The sequence below is a fragment of the Gopherus flavomarginatus genome, chromosome 6 (assembly GCF_025201925.1).
Source record: "Gopherus flavomarginatus isolate rGopFla2 chromosome 6, rGopFla2.mat.asm, whole genome shotgun sequence".
Classification (NCBI taxonomy): domain Eukaryota; kingdom Metazoa; phylum Chordata; order Testudines; family Testudinidae; genus Gopherus; species Gopherus flavomarginatus.
In genome coordinates, this window is record NC_066622.1 from 31863689 (window position 1) to 31886714 (window position 23026).

Here is a 23026-nt window from a genome sequence, read left to right on the forward strand (position 1 = left end):
TTCCCAGATCAATGTGCTCATGCAGCCATCTCTGATGGCTGAAGCCAATGTGTCACAAGACACCCGCAATGCTCCTCAGTGGGAGAGACCAGACCTGGGCACTTTGACTTCTAGAACCCATAGGCCTTTTACCCAGCCACCCAGAGCCCTGTACATTTCTGAACGCAGTCCCTCCAGCAGAGAGCACCGGTGCATTTCCCATCTCAGCCCCTCTCCGCTTCCAGAAGGCTGGCTTTCCCTGACTGCTCTGTGGGGATGTCACAACTCTCAGCCCCAAGCCTGAACCTGTCCTCCAGCAAGACCCAGTGCACTTTCCTCTGCTGCATTTTTCTCCATTTGCCTCTTTTATTTTTTTTTAATTTTTTTTCCCTTTTCATTTTAATGAATCCCTTAAAACAGGAGTAAAACTTTAACCAAATGAGCTGATTAAAGCTTATATAATCCTCTCAAGGACCCTTCAATCAGGATCTCTTTGTCGCAAGGGGGAAAACAGGAATCTAGGAAGGTTTCAGCACCCCTAACAAAGGTGCCTAGTGACATTTGCAAAGCAGGTGACTGATGGTGGATTTTAACAAGTCCTGTTTTGTTTGCCTTAGAAGGAACACCCCTTCTGCTGGGTTACCTGGAAGATTCACAGACACAGGGACTCTAATCTAAAGCCACAGGTGAAAATCCATGGCAGACGCACCTCGATCAAACTAAAAAGCTCTTTTGCCAGCTCTCCTGTGGATATTTCAGCACTGGGAGCAACTCCGCAGCAGCATCTTAGGTAAACGCCAAATCTCTCCAGGGCTCCAAGGATTCTTCCATCAGTTCTCTAAAGCCCCAATCTGTTGCACACCAGATACCCTTTGAGGGGAGTGACCTACGGAGCACTGGATCTAGGAGCGTGACATTCAATTACAGAAGGAGACGCATTAGCTCAGAGGCAGCAGCAGCCCCACAATCACCGTTCTGGTTTGAGATCCATGCAGCTCTAGAAGTATTTTGAATCCTGGAGTATTTTTTGTAGCCTGGGGTTATTTCTGAGGGCAAGGTGCTGCCAGCGGGACCATGTCTTTTGCCGAATTCTTACACCAGGTGGGCGGTATGGGACGTTTCCAAATTATCCACACAATGTTGCTTACCATCCCTATCGTGCTGATGGCCAGCCACAACCTCCTGCAGAACTTCACCGCCGCCATCCCAGGACACCACTGCCAAGTCCATATCGATGCCAACAACACTGGCTACCCTAATGCCACCCTGCGCCTGGACTCCAAGGACCTGCTCCGGGTCGCCATCCCTATGGACAGGAACCGGCAGCCGGAGAAGTGCCGCCGCTTTGTCACCGCTCAGTGGCAGCTCCTAGACCCCAATGTCACCGAGCCCAATGGAACTCAGCTGGACACAGAGCCCTGCACGGAGGGGTGGACCTATGATAGGAGCATGTTCACCTCCACCATCATTACTGAGGTGAGACATACTCCACTGCTAGGGACTAGGAGGAATGGGCAGGTTGGGGACACCGGTTGCCATTAATATTGAGGTGCTCTGGGATCGAGGAGAGGAGGACTGCATAAGTAACTAGGTAGACAGAGGGATGTGTATGGGACAGAGAGACACAGGGGTTTGTATGGGGATACAAATACAGCAAAACACAAAATCTTCAATAAGTTGTTGGAATGTGTTGGAGATAACTTGTTTCGAAAGGTGAGGAGGGGAAGGGCGGTGTCAGCTATTTTAGACTTGATTCTGCCTGGCTGAGGAATTGGTTGAGAATCTTGAAGATGGAAGGCAATTTGAGCCAAAGGGATCATGAAATGAGAGATTTCATGATTCTATGGAAAGGAAGGAGTGAGAGCAGCAGAATGAAAGAAAATCTAAGGGACAAAGACGTTCAGGAGGGCAGTTTCTTAAAGAGACAATATGAAAGGCGCAACAGCAAACCATTCTGATACACAGGAAAGACAGTAAGAAAGGTAAGAGGCCAATATGGCCCATCAGGAGATCTTTAATGACCTGAAAATCAAAAAAGTGGAAACATGGACTAATGGCTAAGGATGAGTACAAACGAATAGTGCAAGTCTGAAGGGACAAGATCAGAAAGGCTAAGGCACAAAACGAGTTACACCAACCAAGGGATATAAAAGATGAATATATAAGTGAAGATTCTATAAGTACATCAAGAGCAAGAGAAAGGCAAAGGAAAGTGTAGGTCCTTTACTTAGCAGGGAAGGAGAGCTACTAATGGATGACATTAAGAAGACTGAAGAGTTTAATGCCCATTTTGCTTCAGTCTTCACTGAAAAGGATAATTGTGACAAGATGTTTAACAGATTTAACATTAAGAGCCAGAGGGAAGGATCACAAGCCAGAATAGGGAAAGAACGGATTAAAGAATATTTAGACACGTTAGATATATTCAAGTTGGCAAGGCCAGATGAAATTCACCCTAGAGTACTTAATGAACTACCTGCAACAATCTTGAAACCATTCGTGTTTATCCCTGAAAACTCAAGGAGGATGGGTGAGGTCCCAGAGGACTGGAGAAGGGTGAATGTACCTATCTCTAAAAAGGGAAACAAAGAAGGCCTAGGGAGTCATAGATCAGTCAGCCCACTACAATACTTGAAAAGATACTGGGATAAATTATTTAACAATCAGTTTGTAAGCACCCCTAGAGAATAACAGGGTTGTAAATAACACCCAACATGGTTTAGTCAAGAACAAATCCTGCCAAAACAACCTAATTTCCTTCTTTGACAGAGTAACTGCTAGTGGATGTGGGGAAGCAGTAGATGTGATAGGTCTTGATTTTAGTAAGGCTTTTGCCACAGTCCCCCATGACATGCAAATTAGGGAAACGTGGTCTAGATGAAATATCTGTAAGGGAGGTGCATATCTGGCTGAAAGACCATTCTCAGAATAGTAATCAGTGGTTTGCTGTCACATTGGGAGGATGTATCTAGTGGAGTCCCCCAGGGTCTGGTATTATCTGACATTTTCATTTAGTGACTTGGATCATGCAGTGGAAAGTATGTTTATCAAATCTGCAGCTGACACCATGATGGGAGGGGTTGCAAGCACTTTGAAGGGCAGGATTAGAATTCAAAAGGACCGTGACAAGTTGGAGAAATGTCTATATCACAGGGTGACATCGGTTCTCTGGAAGGGAGCAGGGCCAGTGCACCTGTGCTTGGTCAGCATATCACGATTGGGCTTTAGAGGGGGGACGCCTGGGTGCATCAGGCCTCATCATTAGGAAAGGGGGTAGAGAAAGGAGACATGGGGAGCTGCTGCTGGCTCCCTGGGAATAGGGACACAGGCCAGAAGCAGGAAGTTCTGTGGGATGGGAGAGACTGGGTGAGACAAAGCCAGGGAGCTGCAAGAATCAGGGAGTTCCTAAGAGATCTCTGGGAGGGGAGGCAGTGGAAACCTGCTGGGGAAAAAGGGCCTTCCAAAGAGAAAGCTCTGGGAGGTGGTGCTCAGGGAACAGAGCATGGAAGACTCCTGCAGGAACCACTGAAAGGTAAAGGGGAGAAACCCCTGGAAGTAGGGTGACCATATTTCTTAAAGTAAAAACAGGATGGCCCAGAGCTTCCCCTAGCCGCTCCCCTTGCACATAAGGCTTGCCAGAGCTGCCCTCCTATGCCACCCAGGGCTGAGACTGACTCGCTGAGCTCCATGCCACCCGCAGCGAGATTGGGGCTGAACCCCCAAGCTCTGTGGCTCCCGGGGCTGGGGCTGATCCACCGAGCTTCATGCCGCCCAGCGGTTCAGCTCTAAAGAAGGCAGCACTGCCCACTAGCAGCAAATTTCTCTGCTTTCCTGCTAGCGGGCAGCACTGTCTTCAGTTGAACCCCTGGACAGCAGCCCCTACTCTCCGCTCTGCCTTGCACCCGGGATAAATGCCCAGTTTGGGCAAAAAAGTAGGGACGGCCAGGACAGAGCTGAAAAATGGGACTGCCACGGCCAAACTGGGACATATGGTCACCCTACCTGGAAGCTGTAGCCCAAGGTGGGCTGACTGAGGAACTGTTTGTGTTGTGTTTGCCCAACACCTGGAGAAGTAAAAGTGCCTAAGAAGAGACTCAGGGCACCTTGTTACAGTCTGAAATCAACACAATGAAATTCAGTAAAGGCAATGAAAAGTACTGCACTTAGGAAGGAAGAATCCAATGCACAGCTACAGAAAAAGAACTAACTGGCTAAGCAGTCGTGCTGCTGTGAATGAGCTGGGGGTTGTGGCGACAGGGGCGACTCCAGGCACCAGCGCAGCAAGCACGTGCCTGGGGTGGCAAGCCGGGGGGCGGGGGGGCGGCGTGCCGGTCGCTGTGAGGGCGGCAGTCAGGCAGCCTTCAGTGGATTGCCTGTGGGAGGTCAGCCGGTCCCGCAGACCACAGAACAACTTGAGCCCAGAATGGGCACTTCCATGAATCCCAGTGATACTGATCAACATCACAGAAACTCTACAGTCCAAAATTACTCTGAAGGTAGTACAAAGGCCTCTGCCTGGCCACACTGCACTGGGCTCTCTCAGGCTATCTGCTGGCAGCTGACATGCCCACGAACGCTTTGTTCTCATGACTGGGGTTCTTGGCAAAAACTGCTGAGAACATATCTGCAGAGATTTTGATTTGTTAGTCTATCCACCCATTTCCTTACGCACCCCTCAGTCTATCCATCCATCCCCCTACATGCCCTCACAGTTCCTGTGGTAACTGCCTGTCTGACCCCTTTGTGGCCTCCTCTAGGGCACCCCCACTAAGGTCTCAAGCCTCCAGTCCTCACCTCCGTTGGGATGGAGTCCCACAACTCTCTCCTCCCAAAGCAAACATGCAATTTCTCTTGAAACTCACTGTAATTATCCCTAAAGGCCTGACCTGAGTTCAGCACCTACAGCTCTGCTTACACAGGGCCCTGCCAGCCATCAGAAAGTAAAGTACCATTTATTCAGAACGAAAGCATTACAGAAAACTATACCTTGAAAACAAGCAACAGTTTATACGTGCCTGTTTTATCCGGCAGTCACCCATCTTCCAAATGGGGTAGGAACACAGTACTTCAAATCCTTCCCATGCCTTTTGGGCACAGCATGATGTCAGTTCTTGGATCAGATGAGAATGATCACTTCATACCGTTCTCAGTCCTCTGGGTGGTCACCTTTGTCCACCAGTTCAAACCAGATTATGCAATTTCCCCCAAGGGCTGAGGCTTCTCCAGACTTGTTTAACCCTGTTACTCACCCAGGAACCTGGAATACCACCCTAGCCCATACAGATAACAGACAGCATTTATACAGGTGATATAGTAGTGAAAGACATTCCATGTGTCTGTAATATCTATCCCCAGACACACCCATCGTCTATCACCATACAAACCCCTCTTCGTTTCTCGCAGGCCTGTTACCATGGTGTTTGTTACTGTAATTGCTTTTGCAAAATCAGCATCTGCATCTTTTGGGAGGGGAGAATGGTCAGGGCAGGAATGGCAGCCAGGGACAAGAACCTCCGGGCTGCTCTAACACATGTGCTGCTTCCCATGGCCCTGAGGGGAAAAGAATAGCCAGAGCACCATGCATTCTGGCCAGGTGCCCATTCTCCCCCTGCATCAGCCCTTATTCCAGCTCCACACCAGCCAGGAAGGCACTCAGCTCAGTGGGGATTCCTAGGGGGCCACACCCACTCACTTTAAGGCTTCTTTATGTTGCCAGAAAGGCGCAGAGGGGCCTGAGCATGAGTGAAAATCAGCTCCAGTGATGCCAGTGGGAGTTGCAGCAGGGTAATGAGAACAGAACACCAGCAACTGTGTTGCACAGCCACAGCATGTGTAATGACAGCAACCACTGTTGTACATGGAAACCGGACACCAAGGACACTTTGCAGGCTCACAGCCCAAAGGCTGGGACTTGTTGCAATGCTCCAGTGCTTTAGGATCTGACCACCATCCACTGGGCCTCTGCAGAAATCACTGACTTACTCTCTGTCTCCCTCCCTTCTCCCACCTGCAGTGGGACCTGGTGTGTAACTTGCAGAAGTTCCAGCAGATGGCTCAGTCAATCTACATGGCCGGGGTGCTGGTGGGAGCACTCGTGCTAGGCGGTCTCTCTGACAGGTAAGCACAGAACAGGGACTCAGGAGACCTCTGTTCTATTCCCTGCTCTGTTGTGTGACCTGAGGCAAGTCTCTCTCTTTCTGCCCCACCTTTCCTTCTGGTACTCTGTCTGTTGGGGGCAAGCTCTCTGGGATGGTCTCTCGCTACAGCTCTGGGCAGTGTCCAGCACAATGGGGCTCTGATCTCAGTCAGGGGCAGAGCAGCGCTGGCACAATGGAGCTCTGTTCTCACTGGCTCTGTGCAACACCTGGTGCAATGGAGCCCCAGTTTCAGTTGGGACCTCCCGGTCCTAGTGAATTAGCCCAATGATCTGTGTTATAGAGGAAGTCAGAGTGGACAATCTAATGCTCCCATCTAGCCTTAAAATCTGTCAACCATCACTCCACGTTGTCCCCATCTGATTCATGGTCAGTCGTCCATGGCAACCCAGCTGGACATGCCAGCTGGAAGCCAATGGTCCTATCAGCCCCGAGAATCACCTCCTCTCCAATCACATCACAGCCCATCTGACCCACAGCCGAGTCCTGACCACTACCTCAATGCCTGTAACTTATTCCCTTCTCTGTCCCCCTTTGACATAGGTTTGGACGCAAGGCAATACTGATTTGGTCCTTTCTGCAGCTGGCTGTGATGGGAACCTGCACGGCCTTCGCCCCCAGTTACATCTCCTACTGTATCTTCCGCTTCCTGGGTGGGATGGCTCTGTCTGGCTTTGGGCTCAACACCGCCTGCCTGAGTAAGGCCTGCCTTTTTAGCAGCTAGGTTTTAAGCTTCTCACCTCAACCCTTAACAGATACTGTGACTGATGTACTAAAAGGTGCAGTACCACCTGCTGGCACTGGGGATCTCCTGGTGGCTCCATACACCTGCATGACCCTGACCTGCAGGTAGCAGAGAGAGGGGAAGTGCAGAGCATGCAAGCAGGCTCCCATGGGGCTATTTCAGCTCAGAGTATTGGGCTGTTTGCACATTCTCCTTGCTACCTCTGCAGCTGACCTGGGCTATGGGCTGAAGCAGCTCCAGCCTCAGAGGGTGTAATACCACCTGCTACCACTGGGGGAGCTGCAGCTCTGGAGGCTGCAATATCTCTGGCCACCAATGGGGGATCTGAAGGCAGATGGGGCAAGAGTTGCTGTCTCCAATATGGTTATTTCAGCTCAAAGTACAGAGCTATACATTCCCTCTGCTGCAGCCCTGCAGGGTGCAGTAACACATGGTGCCAGTGGGTCCGAAGAGAGTCAGGGCTAGCAGTATCCTGGTCACTGCCCATGGGCAGGTTAAACGAGGTTCCTTTCTTTGCAGTTGTGGAGTGGATCCCCACTGAGTTCCGTACCATCACCATTGCCACCACAGGATTCGTCTACACCCTGGGCCAGATCCTACTGGCGGGCTTGGCATATGGCATCCCAGACTGGCGCTGGCTCCAGCTGACTGTGTCTTTGCCTTTCTTCTTCTTCCTCATCTATTCCTGGTTCGTGTCTCTGGAAATCTCTCCTTCTAGGCACGAGTGCTGTCCTCTTTCCTTGTGGTTGTTAGCAGACAGGGTGGGGGTGGTGTCTAGTGGTTAGAGCTGAGAGTCAGGACTCCTGGATTCTGTTCTCAGCTCTCGGAGAAGTGGAGTTACAGCAGGGAACTAGGAGTCAGGCATTTGAGTTTCAAGAGGGTGGTGCACAGGACTCCTGGGTTCTGTTCTCAGCTCTCGGAGAAGTGGAGTTACAGCAGGGAACTAGGAGTCAGGCATCTGAGTTTCAAGAGTGTGGTGCACAGGACTCCTGGGTTCTGTTCTCAGCTCTTGGAGAAGTGGAGTTACAGCAGGGAACTAGGAGTCAGGCATTTGAGTTTCAAGAGGGTGGTGCACAGGACTCCTGGGTTCTGTTCCCGGCTCTGCTGCTGACTCCTTTGGCAAGTTCCTGCTCCTGTCTGTGCCTCAGTTTCCCCCTCTGAAACACAGGGATAATTCTCTTGTGCTGCATTACACTTCAGCTGATCCTGCTTTGAGGAGCCCATCAAAGCTGTGGGTCACATCACTGACCTTGGCTCTGCAGGAAAAACATTTGACTATACTTTTTCAACAGGTGGTTCGCAGAATCTGCTCGCTGGCTGGTTCTGGCAGGTAAAGATGACAGAGCAGTGAAGGTGCTCCAAAGGGTTGCCAGAATGAATGGGAAATGGGAAGAAGGGGAGAAGATTACCACAGAGGTAAAGAGACCCAATGGAGTCTTTAATGAAGGGCTTGATCCTCAGGTGGTCTAAACAGACACAACGGCAGTGGAGTCATTCATTTACACTAGCTGAGGATCAGGCCATTTAACTTTTTAATCTATCAGAGAACACAGAACCAGGGCCTGTCCCACCAGATTTCTAGCACAGGGCAAAGGAGATTGAATAAAGCCTGATTTCAGCAGAGAGCTGGCACAGGCCTGGCTTCCTCCCTTGCTCCAAAGTGACATTAACGTAGTCCCCTGTGGATATTTGTCCATGTTATAAAACCAGCACATCATTGCACACAACTGCCAGTCTGGGCTCAAAGGAGGCCCAGGGCTGGGATAGCAGCTGTGGCTGTGGGTCAGGATTGAGGGCCACTGGCTGAGTGAGGGAGGGGAGTAGGGTTCGAATAGCAGGGGGAGAGGGAGGGAGAAAGCTGTGTAACTGAGCTCTGATCTTAGTTGTGGCCTCTTGGTGCTACCATAATATACTGATTAATAGTACCAATAATACCAGACCTGTATGATCAATACATGTGGACTCTATATTCCATCACAAGTAGGTCTTGTTGAACTGAAAACTGAGGTCCTTGGAAGTTTGCCTCAGTAAGGAACGAGTAGCTACCATTTGCCGGAGCAAGGAGCCATTGGCAGGTTCTGTGTTGTCATAGCTGAATCCATGGGGCTGTCATGTGCTTCCCAACTGACCCTTTTGTTTCCTACTAGATCCTAAAATCCAAAATGCAGAAGGAACTGTCAACAGTGAAGTCCTCCTACACTATCTCGGATCTGGTACGCACGCCCGCCATACGCCAGATATTCTGCTGCCTCTCAATTGTGTGGTAAGAGCACTTCTTCCCTTCGGCCCTGATCCTAAATCTGGGTTCGAATTAGGTTTGGCAAACCCAGTATCGATAACTTTAGTCCATTTCTGAGCATAGATAATCCGCAGATTTTGGACATCTGTCGGCCTAAGGGTTATTCATTCATGCTTCAATCCATCCCTAGACATAGGCAGATCTGTCTGTCTGTCTACCTTATGTGTCTATCTAGGTCTTATCTTCCAGTCTGTCAGGTTCTTATCAGGTCTGTGGGTTTTCTCTCTAAGCTGGTGCATTTTAGGGCCCTTTGTATGTCCATTCAGTCCAGGGCATCCCTGCTTTGAATAATGCCCCGCCCTCCGCTCTGTTACATCACTGCACACACCAACCAGAGCACCCACAAGCGTTACACTAAAAGTTCCCCTGGCCAGCTCCACCCTGAGGGGATATTGAATTTGTGGCTGTTCACAAGGTTGGCACAAGGGTTTAGATAGCGCTCAAGTCCCATCTAGATTGGTCTTAAGTTGTGACTAGGCCTGGAGCTAAATCTCACAAGGCTGCACTTTCAACAGGCTACTCACTCATCCCTTTGCTTCTCTCTCTCTATGGTGAACGGCAGGTTCTCTACCAGTTTCTCCTATTATGGGCTGGCCATGGACCTGCAGAACTTTGGCGTCAGTATCTATCTGATCCAGTTGATTTTTGGAGCTGTCGACTTCCCGGCCAAAGTGGTGGTCACCATCTCCATGTCCTATATTGGGCGCAGGATCACGCTCTCAGCCTTCCTCCTCCTGGCTGGGCTTGTCATCATTGCCAACATCTTTGTGCCCAGAGGTGGGTTTGGTCCAGTCCACATACGGCAATGCTTAGCGCATAACCGCCAAGAAATGTCAATGAGTCTAAAGTAATTCAAACAAAGAGTAATTGACTCCCTCAGTATGCATCTCTCTCTCTTTTTCTCTATCTATCCATCCACATACATAACCGCCTATCTATCCATCCTTCTGTCCACATACACAACCACCTATCTATCCATCTACATACGTAACCGCCTATTTATCCATCCATCCGTATACATAACCACCTATCCATGCATCCACATACATAACCATCCATCCATCCATCCATCAGCTCATCCACATACATAACCACCTATCTATCTCCATACACAGCCATCTGTCTGAACAGACCTGAGGTAGGCGTGAGTGAGGTCAGAGGGGAAGAGGATAAAACAATCACAGTGAGAAATGGAGAAGATTCTTACCCATGGAAGCGAAAGGAAAGCCAGGTCTTGGAGAAGTGATGAAGGAAGAAAGAGCAGGATTGGGGATATGCCAGGTGAAACAGGGCAGAGGAGAGAGGCTGTCAAGATTACAGAGCTGGGATGCAGAATGGAAGATAGGCATGAGAGAGCTCAGAGTTTGGAACAGAGTTCTAGCCCTGGATTCTCCTTGTCCCCTCTTTGCAGAGCTGCAGATAGTCCGCACGTCACTGGCTGTGATTGGGAAGGGATGTCTTTCAGCTGCGTTCAACTGTGTGTTTCTATTCACAACCGAGCTCTACCCTACACCGATCAGGTAAGATGCTTTATTTCCAACTGACTCCTGATGAACCCTGCACCCAATTCCTTGCAGCACAGCGCCCCCTGGCATGGCACTGCAGCACTGGAGTCAGCACTGACTGAGAGGGGAGAATATACCCCTACTGAGCCCCCTCCCTGCTCCCTGCAGCATAGCACCCCCTAGTGCCATGCTTGGGCATTGTGGTCAGCACTGGCTGTGAGAAGAGAGCATCTCCTACTGAGCCCCCACCCTGCTCCCTGAAGCACAGCGCCCCCTAGTGCCATGCTGGGGCATTGGGGTCAGCACTGGCTGTGAAGAGTGAGCAGCACATCCTGCGGAGTCACTATTTAGCATTCCCAGGTCTGCCCTCCCAGTACTGAGCTAATCCTTCCCTGTTCTGGATGATTATTTCCCTGCAACGCCAGGCAGACCGGACTGGGCTTTGGAAGCACCATGGCCCGGGTAGGAGGTATTGTGGCTCCCCTGGCCAAGATGTTGGATGACTACTTCACCTTCTTGCCGCCAGTCGTCTACGGTGCTGCCCCAATCATCTCTGGCATTGTGGCCACTCTCCTCCCGGAGACTCTCAACCAACTACTGCCAGACACTGTGGAGGAGGTGGAGAGCAGGTTGGTCTGGTTGGGGGGGGGGTCCTTCCTGTCTGACTCTGACACCTGCGGCCAAGACAGGGCTTGGACTCCAAAGGCCAAAACACTCAGCTGGTGCTTGGGATCACCCCCATCCCCACCCCCACCCAGCCAGCAAGGCAAACTGCAGAGTTGTTATTATTTGTATGACTGTAGCACCCAGGTGTCCAGTCATGGCCCTGTACCCTGTTGTGCTAGGTGCTGTACAAAGGGCTTCCTGATCATCCTCTATCCACTGACTGATTCCAGTGAGTGGAAAGAGACTAGGCATGTATGTTGAAAGAGAGATAGCTCTTCAGGCCCCCATTGTACCAGGCGCTGCACAGACCCCAGCCAAGATTGGGGCCCCTGTTGTGCCCATAAAAGCACAGTGAGACAGAGTCATCCTGAAGAGTGTAAATCGGAGGTACCCAAAATGTGGAACAGAGGAATGTTCAGGGGGTATGGTGGGGCCTGGGCCAGCTCCCAGGGGGAGCAGGGAGGGAGCACCACCCAGCCCTACTCCGCTCCTAGCTCTGGTCTGCTCCTGCCCCCAGCCTCAGCCCCTCTGTTCCTATCCCCGGACCCACCCCCAGCTGCCACCCCCTTACCCCTGTCCATGTTTCCCACACCCCCGGAACTGCAGCCGTGCTCCCAGTCCCAGCTCAGGGTGTGTGTGCATGGACAGGGGAAAGAGGGGACATGACAATGAAAAGTTTGGGGATCGCTGATCTAAATGGACAATGAGTGGCAGGAACAGAGGCAAGATAGGACTTGCCCAGTGTCACAGCAAGTCAACAGCTGAGTTGGGATTAGAACTGAGAGACTCCTGAGTCCCCACCCAGAGCATCAACCACTAGACTATAGGGCTCTTTAGGGGTATACTACCCTTGTATTGTTCCTCTAGTGAAGTTCAGCCCTGCTGACTAATGTTTGAGCCTCATTTTAGTATTCAAACTGGCTGGAAAGTAACTTATGCCTGTTTTGCCTCTCTGCTTCATTGGTATTTCCCTCCCTCATTTCATCAAAGGTCTCAAATGAAGAGGGGTAAAGACACCAAAGAGAAGATTCCCCTTCAGAACCAGAAGAAAGTTCTGCTCAAAGAGACTTGCTGATGGCACTTGGACCCAGATGCCAATGGGGGTTGTGGGGTAGCAGCAGCTCAGTTTCAAATATTCCTCCATCCAATTACACATACTCTCACAGTTAACACCTTGTTCCTTGAGACCCACACGCAGGTGGGCTTTTGCACACAAGGATTAATGGGGGAAAGGGGTTAAATCTGCACCGCAGCTTGGGGGAAAGGTTGCAAGAGAGAAACCTATTGGGAAAGGAATGTGTGGACTGATTCAAAGCTCTCAGGAACAAGCAGGTGCCCTCCAACCCCAGGGCTAACCAAAGCTCTGAGTATGCCAAGGAGTACAATGATGCCCCATATCTCCTAGGTGGCATCAGCTTTCTGTAATGCAACCTTTTCCCTTGCGCTTTGAAAGGAGTCAGGGACAAACTCTGCTGCTCGCAAAGGCTACTCTGCACCTGCCTGTCACAAGAGGTGGATAAAGATTACAGACCCAACTGGAAATACAGCCAGACTGACTCTATCCCAAAGCTTATGTTTCAGCCTATGCACTGGAGAAAACAAGTCTTTGTATACTGGGGAGCAAACATGGCACTATAATAATCACACAGTCATTTCACAGCATGGTGTCTTGTGATTACTTAACCTCTGAGCCCAGGGCTGGTCCAGTGAGATGCAACAGATTGGGGGAAAATACATGCAACAGTGCATGTGAGCCTTTCTGCCCCCTAGTGGCTGGACCTTGCAACTACAACAGCTGGCTGAGCTGCTCTTCTAGCTCAAACAGTAGTAATAATAATGATATGTAGCACTTAGATAGTGCTTTTCAGGGCCGCCCAGGGGGGAGGAGGCAAGTGGGGCAATTTGCCCCAGGCCCAGGGCCCTGCAGGGGCCCCCAAGAGAATGCCCCGGCCCTGCCTCTGCCTTCCCCCATCCCCCAGTGCCTCAGCATGCCGTACAAGAGCGATCCTGGACAAAGCTAAAGCGGCGTGGCTCTAGCGGGGCCTGAACTCTGCCCTGCTCAGCGCCGCGTGGTAATGGCGTGAGGCTGTGAGCTTCAGGGCCCCACTGGAGTCACGTCGCTGCAGCACTGTCCAGGGCCGCTCCTGGATGTGGCACGCTGAGGCTCCAGAAGAGGGGGAGATGGGGGTAAGCAGCATGGCAAGGTGCCAGGGCCGGAGTGGGGGGGCTGGATAAGGGGCAGGGAATCCTGGGGACAGTCAGGGCACAGAGAGGGGGCAGAGATTCTGAGGGAGGGCAGTCAGGGGTGGGGAATGGGGGTTGGATCATGGGCATTCCAGGGCTCTGTCAGGACTTGGCGAGGGGTCAGGGTTGTCAGGGGACAGGGAATGGGGTGGTGGGGTCCCGGGGTGGTGGTTGAGGAGTGGGTCTTGGGGGGGTGGTGAGGGGACAAGAAGCAGGCTGGGGCGGGGATTTTGAGGGTGGCAGTTGGGGGGCAGGAAGTGGGTGGGAGTTGGATAGGGGGCAAGGCCAGGCTGTTTGGGGAGGCACAGCCTTCCTTACCCTAAAGCTCATTCAGCAGTTTGAGGCTTGCAGACAGCTATTTAACATGAAAAGCCAAGTTGTTATCTTTTCCATGGGGGAGGGATCACATGAGAAGAGCAATATCCTACACCACCTACCTCCTTCCCAACCCTACTAAGGGCGACCCCCTCCTCCCCTGCATTCCCTGAGGCTCCAGAGGGGTTAATTCAGTGGTTCTCAAACTTCTGTACTGGTGACCCCTTTCACATAGCAAATCTCTGAGTGTGGCCCCCCCTATAAATTAAAAACAATTGTTTATATATTTAACACTGTTATAAATGCTGGAGGCAAAGCAGGGTTTGAGGTGGAGGCTGACGACCCCCAGTAATAACCTCATAACCCCTTAAGGGGTCCTGACCCCCAGTTTGAGAACCCCTGGGTTAATTTAATTTTAGCACCCTGTGTCCATTCACATGCATGTGCTATTTTGAGCATTTCAGTTTTCACAACATAGGCTCATCCCAGATTCTGGAACAAGCTGAAATGCTCAGTTTGTGGAGTATGTACATAAGCTGTACTAAAGACAAACCCATAGTAACCGTCTCCAGTTTGTGAGGGACCCCGTGGAGCCAGTCTCTAGGAAACAGATACATTCATGGAGGTTAAGCCCATTAATGACTGTTAGCTAGGATGGGTAAGGAATGGTGTCCCTAGCCTCTGTTTGTCAGAGGGTGGAGATGGATGGCAGGAGAGAGATCACCTGATCATTACCTGTTAGGTTCACTCCCTCTGGGGCACTAGGCATTGGCCACTGTCAGTAGACAGGATACTGGGCTGGATGGACCTTTGGTCTGACCCAGTATGGCCATTCTTATGTTCTAAGCTAAATGAACCCAAAGTTATGGAGACAGATATGAGCCAAGGAAGCCAGCAGAGTATCAGAAACCTGGAAAAATCTCTGACTGGATGGACTCAGGCGTTTGGTCACAAGCTGAGGTGGTTCAAAGGTTGTGGATTTTTTTTTTAAGCAGAATGTTTTTTATTGTTTCTTTAAACAAACACAGCAAGCAGCAAATATTTGGCCACACACTTCTGAAACCGCAAACCATGCTCAGGTTTTGGCAGACTAATTTCAGCTTTTCAATTAAAAAAACAACAAATTTTGAAGGAAAGCAGACATTGTCCGGGATTTTTTTCTGCTTTACAAAAACCCCGTTTTTGATCCAGAAAAAGTTTTGACAGAAAATATTTGTTCAACCCTTTTAATGAGCTTTAGGGCCTTTTAGCACTAGCTGATGCTGAGAACCAGTGATACCTTGTAAAGGTGACTTGAAAAGAAGTTTTCTCAAAACTGGATTTGTGCTGAGATGCGGAAGGTTTTTAAATGTTTATTTTTCCCAAGACTTCCCTGGGAGGAGGAGGGGCAAGTGGGGCAATTTGCCCTGTGCCCCGCAGGAACCTCCACGAGAATATAATATTCTATAGTATTGTAACTTTTTTTTTATGGAAGGGGCTCCTGAAATTGCTTTGCCCCAGGCCCCCTGAATCCTCTAGCCAGCCCTGGTGCTTTTTATTAGCAGATCTCAAAGTGCTTTACAAAAGAGGGGAGTATCATTATTCCTGTTTAAAGGTGGGGGAAACTGAGGTGCAGAGAGGGGAAAATGACTTACTCAAGATCACTCAGCAGCAGAGCCAGGTCTTCTAAGTCACAGGGCAACACTCAGTCCTTTAGGTCACATGGCACTGGGCATCAGTGGTTCGACTGGCTGCTTCCAGCTGCCTCCTCCATGTCTGCCCCATTCTCCTGTCTCTAGATACCCATAATACTCAACCCCCATCGCTGTAAATTGCAAATACTTTCCTTATTGGGAGGCTCTGTGGGGAGAAAGCTCCATAGATGGAGAAGCTCTGAGGTGAAGCTTTCTCTGTAGTGCTGTTCTCTTGGCCCCAGTATTCAGGGCCTTGTAGAGTTCTTTCCATTAGCAGGAGAAATTGATGCTATAGACAGGTATGTTCCTGGTAGGTTTACATAGATTCACAGAGTTTGAAGTCAGAAGGGCCCATTATATAATCTAGGCTGATACCCTGTATGGAGCCCAAATAACTTGTGTTTGGCTAAAGCACCTTCCAAGCAAGGCAGCCAGTCTGGATTTGGAGACATCAAACGACGGAGAATCCATCACTTGCCTCAGGAGTCTGTTCCAATGGCTAATCATCCGCACTGGGAAACACTGTTGCCTCTAATTGGAATGTGTCTGGCTTTAACTTCCAGCCATCGGTTCTTGTTCTGCCATTCTCGCTAAGCTAAAAAGCCCTTTGGTATCTGGGATTTTCTCCCCATGAAGGTCCTTGTACACTGTTGTCAAGTCACTTCTCAGTCTTCTTTTCCTTGAGAAACTAAACAGAATGAGCTGCCCAGTCTCTCACTGTCAGGCATCTTCTCCAGCCCTCAAATCATTTCTCTGACTCTCAGCTGCACCCTCACCAATTTTTAACCTCCTTTCAAGAATGTGCACACCAGAGGCATTATTCCACTCTGGGTCTCACCAATGCCTTATACAGAGGTAAAATTTCCTCCCTGCTTCTACTCACTACTCCCCTGTTTATACAACTAAGGATCGCACTGGACCTTTAGGCCCCAGCATCACACTGGGAGCTCATGATATAATCTAGTTTATTCACAAAGAATGCACACAGTCCTGTTTCCCTGAGCACAGAGGAAAATAACAACAGCCAACAGTTTCCCTGCTCAGAAATTCCCAAGTCTGCCCCACCAACAGGCTCTGTGCCCAAGAAGCCCTGCCTTTCTGCATCCTCTCAGGCTCCCACAACTGTTTCTGGCTTCCTGCCTCAAGCACACTCAGGATGCAAACCCAACCTCCTAGCCCCTGTGTCTGCAACCTGGGAAATCCCTCAGCAGGCAGCATGTAGCTCTGAGCTTCTAGGGGGGCGGGGGCCACTTCATTCTTTGTAGCTGGCTCTACTGTATAAAGGGGCTTAACTGCTTCTTCCACAAACTGAAATGGGGCTTGGCACACCCATCAGATTTAGCGAAGTCTGTGATTGTCTTTCCGCGGTTCTCAAACTTCATTACACCGCGACCCCAGGAGGGGGGCTGAAGCCTGAGCCCGTCTGAGCCCCACTGCCCCAGGTTCGGAGGCCAAGCCAAAGCCCAAGAGCTTCATCACTGGGAAGCTGGGCTCAGGCTTCTGCTTCAGCCTCAGGTCCCAGCAAGTCTAACGCCAGACCTGGTGACCCCATTAAAATAGGGTCACGACCCACAGTTTGAGAACCCCATGTCTTTGGTTTTAATGCACCATGAAACAACACTTGAAACTGATTTGTAAATAAAGATCTCTTAGGAAGAGAGACTGTTAAATTGTTGTTGTTGGGTTCATACAGAACTATGCTCAATTTTTGTAAGTTGATTTTAGTTAGATTATTAGATTGTGATTTTTCCATTTACCAATCAGGCAACCCCCCGAACCAATAAAGGACAGTGTGAAAAAAAAGGACTTACTTGATGGCCACTGATAATAATCCTTAGTTCTTGCCTAGGGCTTTGCAGCCATGGTTCTCAAAGCACTTTATAAAGGAAGTCAGGACTGTTATCCCAGATTCACAGAACGGGGTGGGGTGTCTAACTTGTCCGAATATCCCTTTTCAAAATGAGACGTTTTGTTTTCAGTTTCTAAATGACTCTCTTGAGGTTCCCATGGCCCCTTTCCAGGCCAGGTGTCCCATCCCATTGTTTTGTGGAGGGGAAGTTCTTGGACTGTGCTCAAGACTGTGAGTTGCCCTGTCACCCCTGCCTCCAACGAAAGGGCATTCCCTGTGGTATCTGGGTGTCAGCTCCCTCCCTCATGCACTGCCCTCTGGGCAATGCCAGCCCTAACCTGGTCATTGCACCCCAGTCCCTTCAAATCATTCCCCTGCGAGATCCAGCCCCTGACACTGGCTACTCCCAGCAATCCCAGCACCTCTGCCTCCAGCGCTGTGGTAGGCTCCAGAGCATCAGTTGTACCTTAAACCACTGCTCCTGCAAGCCACGCAGCACTTGCCGGCACCTATGGGGACACACAGAAACAAGAGAGAGGGGTAGAAATTGGTGGGAGGAGGAAGAGAGGGGCCAGGCCCTGGTTTGCAGAGGGGAGGAAGAAGAGAGGGGCTGGACCATGGTTTGCAGGAAGGCGGGAGGCATAGGTGGTGGAACTAGGGCTGTGGGGGGTGCTACAGCACCCCCTGGCTTGAAGTGGTTTCCATCATATACAGGGTTTACAGTTTAGTTCAATGGCTCTCAGCACCCCCACTGTAGAAATTGTCCCAGCATCCCTGGGGGAAGGAGGAAGAAAGAGTCTGGGCTATGGTTTGCACTCAGTAGCTGCTCCTGCAGTGGCCTCCGCTCAGGGCCGATGCTTCCATTGAGGCGAATTAGGCAATCACCTACGGCGCCAGGATTTTCGGGGGGCAGCATTTTGCCAGGGGGGGGCAGCAGGCAGTTCCAGTGGACCTGCCGCAATTGTGTCTGTGGAGCGTCCGTTGGTCCGCGGGTCTGGTGGAGCTGCCGCAGGCATGCCTGCGGACGGTCTGCTGGTCCCGTGCGGCCCCGGTGGACCTCCCACAGGCACGGCTGCGCAGCTCCACTGGAGCCACGGACCAACGGACCCTCCGCAGGCATGCCTGCGGCAGCTCCACCGGACCCGCGGGAGCGGCGTGGCGAAATGGCCGTGCGCCTAGAGCGGGAGAAACCCTGGCGCCGGTCCTTCCTCCGCTCCTAGCTCCCTCCCCACGACAGGCTGCAGCCGCCATTGATTCTGCAGTGCAGATGGCAGAGCTACCTCCTCTGTCTGCCTGGGTCAGACAGGGGCCCTCACAGAGCTGTGGGTCAGGGCACAGACGGGCTATGTGAGCTCACACTGCCCTGCTCAACCCCACAAAACAGAACTGCCCCACTTCTGCTGAGCTCCTCAGCTTTTCCCTCCCCCGCAGCAAACATACGACATGACCCAAAAGAAATATCTGTCCATCCAACTATCCCCATGCACATCCCCCCATCCCCTTATGTATCAATTTATCTATGCCAGTCACTGGTATCTGGGACCCAAGACAAACAACAACCCATAACGCAACAGTCTTAGGATCATATCTCATTTCTTTTTTACTCAGATATTATCCTTCATTAAAACCCCTCAAATGGCTTGACTGAGGCCCCTAGCACAGCAGCTGCAAGGCGAGGGTGGCAGCATGTAACAAACAAAGGACACCTCTACTAAGCCAATCAGCAAACTAGGCTGACTCTGGCTGTTCTGGACATACCAAGACACTCCTCAGACATCAAAACTACACCAGAGCAAGAAGAGCCTCGTGAGGAAGAATGGCCTCAGAGTTAATGCATGAGATGAGGACTTACGAATTCAGGGCTCCATCCTCAGTTCAGTTACAGACACTTGCGCAACTCATTTTGGCTCGCCCCGTGCCTCAGTTTCCCCATCTGTAAAAAGAAGATAATAGAGAAGGGCAGGTTTTCCGTCCAGAGAAAATTCATTGGGATTCCAAAAATATTTCCAGCTTGGAACCAGGATGAGGAGTTGAAATCTCAAAATATTTCAAAATTCAAAAAAAAATTGGTTTGGTCAGTTGAAATTTTTTGTTTATGTTTCAACCATTTTGTATTTTCCAAAGCTTTTTTTCTGTAATTAGCTCAAATTTCTAAACAAAAAGTCATTTTACACTGAAAAACTGAAATTTGTCATCTCCAATTTTTCGTCTTCAAATCTTTTTTCTTAAAATTTTAGAGTTGAGACATTTGTCAAAAATGATACTTTCCTGCAAAACCCTTTTGCTAAATTTTTTCAGACCAACGCTAATTACAACCCTCCCTTTGGACTGTCTTGTCTATTTAGACTGTAAGCTCTTTGGGACAGGGATGGCTCGCACTATGAGGTTGTACAATCCCTGGCACAACAGGGCCCCAATCTCAGCTGGGTATATCCAGGTGGTATTTTAAGAACAGTGATGGCTCAGGACTAGGGTGACCAGATGTCACAATTTTATAGGGACAGTCCCAATTTTTGGGTCTTTTTCTTATAGAGGGTCCTATTACCCCACAGCCCCGCTGAGGGACGAGCCTCCCCTAGCACCAACGTGGGCTGAGCCAGTGGGTCCTGTGCCCGCCTCCCAGAAGTCACGGTGCAGGACTGGAAGTAGAAAAGCCCAGCTGCAAAGCTCAGTAGAAAGCCAGCCGTCGGAGAGGCCAGATGCCTGTGGCCTAGCTCTGGGTTGGGGAACGCCAGCAGGGCGGCCGACCTGAGGACTGGTGGGGCTAGCCGAACCTACTCCTCACCAACTACCCCGGGGAGGAGCCACGCCTACCCCTCGCCAGCTACCCCGAGGAGGAGCCACGCCTACCCCTCGCCAGCTACCCCTTGGAGGACACCAGCCAAATCCAGATACCTTACGAGGGGGAGTCTGGAAGTAGCCTGGGGGCAGCCGACCCTGGCCTGGCCGCAGCAGGGCCAGAACCCATGTCAGTGTGTTGCGATCAGGATCCCCACTCACGCAGCTGCGAGTCTTCTGCTGCTCCTAGGGCCCCGGACTGGGACGCAGTGGAATGGGTGAGCCTGCATCACCTCTGCCACTCAACTCATGGGTGGCAGTCTCCCCCTTGCACCAGACGCTCAGAAGTCGGAGCTCCTGAGTACGTGTTTGCTGCCTTGCCCTGACCTTGGCCCTGGGCTCATATTGAACTATTGACTCAGCCCCTGCTTAAGGGCCCGAGCTTCTCACTGTGTGTTTACTGGCCTGCCCTGACCCAGGGCTTGGGACCAGAGTGAACTAGTGCGAGGCGGATACCCCACAGCCCCGTGGAGGGACAAGCCTTGGCCGAGCCCTTCTACACGGGTACCAGAAGTGGGGATTCTTGCCCAGGATGTGGGCACGAGCCTTTGACCCCTGTGAGAAAGGGTCTGGGGAGGGAACGGTCCCACACTGGAGACATGGATTTATCCAAAATTTTTACGCTCCTAGCGGAGAATCAGGAGCGACACCAGGCGGCTCAGCTCCAACAGCAACAGCAGCTCGTCCAGTAGCTGGGGGCACAGCAGCAGCAGCTGATTCAGGACCTGACTCTGCAGAACCGAGAGTTTCAGCAGCAATGCTTGCAGCAGCTGGCGACGGCATGGCCTCGCCACACAGAGCCCCAGCCAGGAGACACGACTGGGTCACACTGCCCCCCACTGGCCGTGCAGCTGACTAAGATGGGACCGCAGGATGACCCCAAAGCCTTCTTGGTGACTTTTGAAAGGGTGACACACATCACAGGGTGGACACCCGACCAATGGCCACCCTTCTGGCCCTGTATTTGACGGGGACGGCCCAAACCGTGTACCGGGGGCTATCTGTGAACGATGCCCGGGACTATGCCCAGATAACGGCGGCAATTCTAGATGCCTTAGACATCAGCCCGGAAACCTTCCGACAGAGGCTCTGGAGTCTGTCCTACACCCCAGGTGCTCGACCCCGGTTGTTGGCCCAGGAGCTGAGAGACCTGTGCAAGTGGTGGCTGCAGCCCGACAGGTGGAACCCCGAGGAGCTCACTGAGCAAATCATCCTGGAACAATTCGTCCATATCCTCCTGTCACGGGGCGTGGGTTTGGGTCCTCTGGCATCGGCCTCCAATGATAGCCGCTGCTGTTGTCCTCATGGAAGATTTCCTTGCGGTGGAAGCCCCAGTCAGACCGGCTACTCGGAGCCACCGGCCAGGGCTCAAGCGCCTTAACCTCGAGAGGAAGGCGAGCGCCTGGGTCAAACTGCGAAATCCTCCGAGGAGTCAGGAGCCCCATTACAGACATCCCAAGGGACCCACTCGCGCAGGCCCGGAGATCGGGAGTGGCCAGGTCCCACGAAGTCCCCCCAGGGACCTGGGGGGAGGCTCAGCCTGGCCTGGACGCCCAGAACTCGGGCTCTGCTTCTCCTGTGAGAAACATGGACACCTGCAACGGGACTGCACAGAGATGGATTGCAGCTTCGGGCACGTTTGCACTGGGGAAAACCGTGCCTGACCGCCGGATGCCATCAAGGTCACCGTGCCCGTAGTTGTTGGGGAATGCATGACGTGGGCCCTGGTTGACTCTGGCTGTGGCCAGATGCTAGTCTGACAAAGCCTAGGCCTCCAGGCGGACCTCTGCCTGGGAAAAATCCAGTTGCAATGCATCCACGGCGACGTCCGTCCTTACGCCAGTGCCCGAGTCCGACTAACCATGGATGGGGTCACACGGACAATGGTGGTTGGCCTGGCCCTGCGACTTGCCTACCCTGTGATCCTGGGATGCAACTGGCCAGACTCCTCTGGAGCCCTTTGTTGAAACATCAAGGAAAACCCCGACGTCACCCCAGCATTGGAGGCAGACTGCCGCGAGGACCCCGGCAAGGAGGTGGAAGAACCAGACCCTATTAGACAGGAAGAAGCACCTGAGGACCCCCCGCCCACATCTGCTGATGACCCCAGGGTCGACACTGACTTCTGCCGGGGAACCCTACCCTTAGTCGGGCATATGAGCAACTGGTGGCCATGGATGGCGCTCTGCTTGATCTAGGCCAAGCCCAGGTCTGGCCCCATTTCAAGCTATGTCACGATCGCCTCTATTGTGTGGACCAAGATTCCCGCACTGGAGAGGTCAAGACCCAACTGCTGATGCCTCAGTGCCACTGCCATGCGGTGATGAAATTCGCCCATGAAATCCCAGCTGCAGGGCACCTCGGTTAGGAGAAGACCCTTGCTCGGATTCTGACCCGATTCTTCTAGCCCGGGGTGCACCAGGAGGTACAGGAGTATTGTAGTTCCTGTCTGGAATGTCAGCTGGCTGCTCCCCTATGGACAGCCCCAGTCCCCCTGATCTCTATGCCCATTGTGGAAACGCCATTTGAGTGGGTGGTCATGGATTTGGTGGGACCCCCCCCGAGAAGCAGGGCAGGGTTTCTGTACATCCTAGTCATCGTGGGCTATGCTACCCGTGTTCCCAAAGCCATCCTGCTCTGGAGCATCACTGCCAGGACCATCGCTGAGGAGCTCGTCAAAGTCTTTGCCCGCGTGGGCTTGCCTCAGGAGATCCTTACTGATCAGGGCACCAACTTCACCTCCAGGCTGCTGCGGCAG

General features: G+C 51.6%; 1 protein-coding gene across 1 annotated transcript in view; it reads left to right on the top strand.

The window, feature by feature from the left end:
• The first annotated feature begins 267 nt into the window (after positions 1–267).
• The window catches only part of LOC127053834 (uncharacterized), a 49413-nt gene continuing 26654 nt past the window's right edge, over positions 268–23026 (top strand). Inside the window, exons 1-12 of the mRNA XM_050959152.1 lie at positions 268–1455; positions 5993–6096; positions 6678–6832; positions 7399–7567; positions 8172–8295; positions 9027–9142; positions 9741–9955; positions 10590–10698; positions 11109–11312; positions 12340–12419; positions 21381–21521; positions 22752–23026. Coding sequence (XP_050815109.1) covers positions 1054–1455; positions 5993–6096; positions 6678–6832; positions 7399–7567; positions 8172–8295; positions 9027–9142; positions 9741–9955; positions 10590–10698; positions 11109–11312; positions 12340–12419; positions 21381–21521; positions 22752–23026 — 2094 coding nt within the window. The 5' untranslated portion in view covers positions 268–1053. The remainder of the gene's footprint in view (positions 1456–5992; positions 6097–6677; positions 6833–7398; positions 7568–8171; positions 8296–9026; positions 9143–9740; positions 9956–10589; positions 10699–11108; positions 11313–12339; positions 12420–21380; positions 21522–22751) is intronic.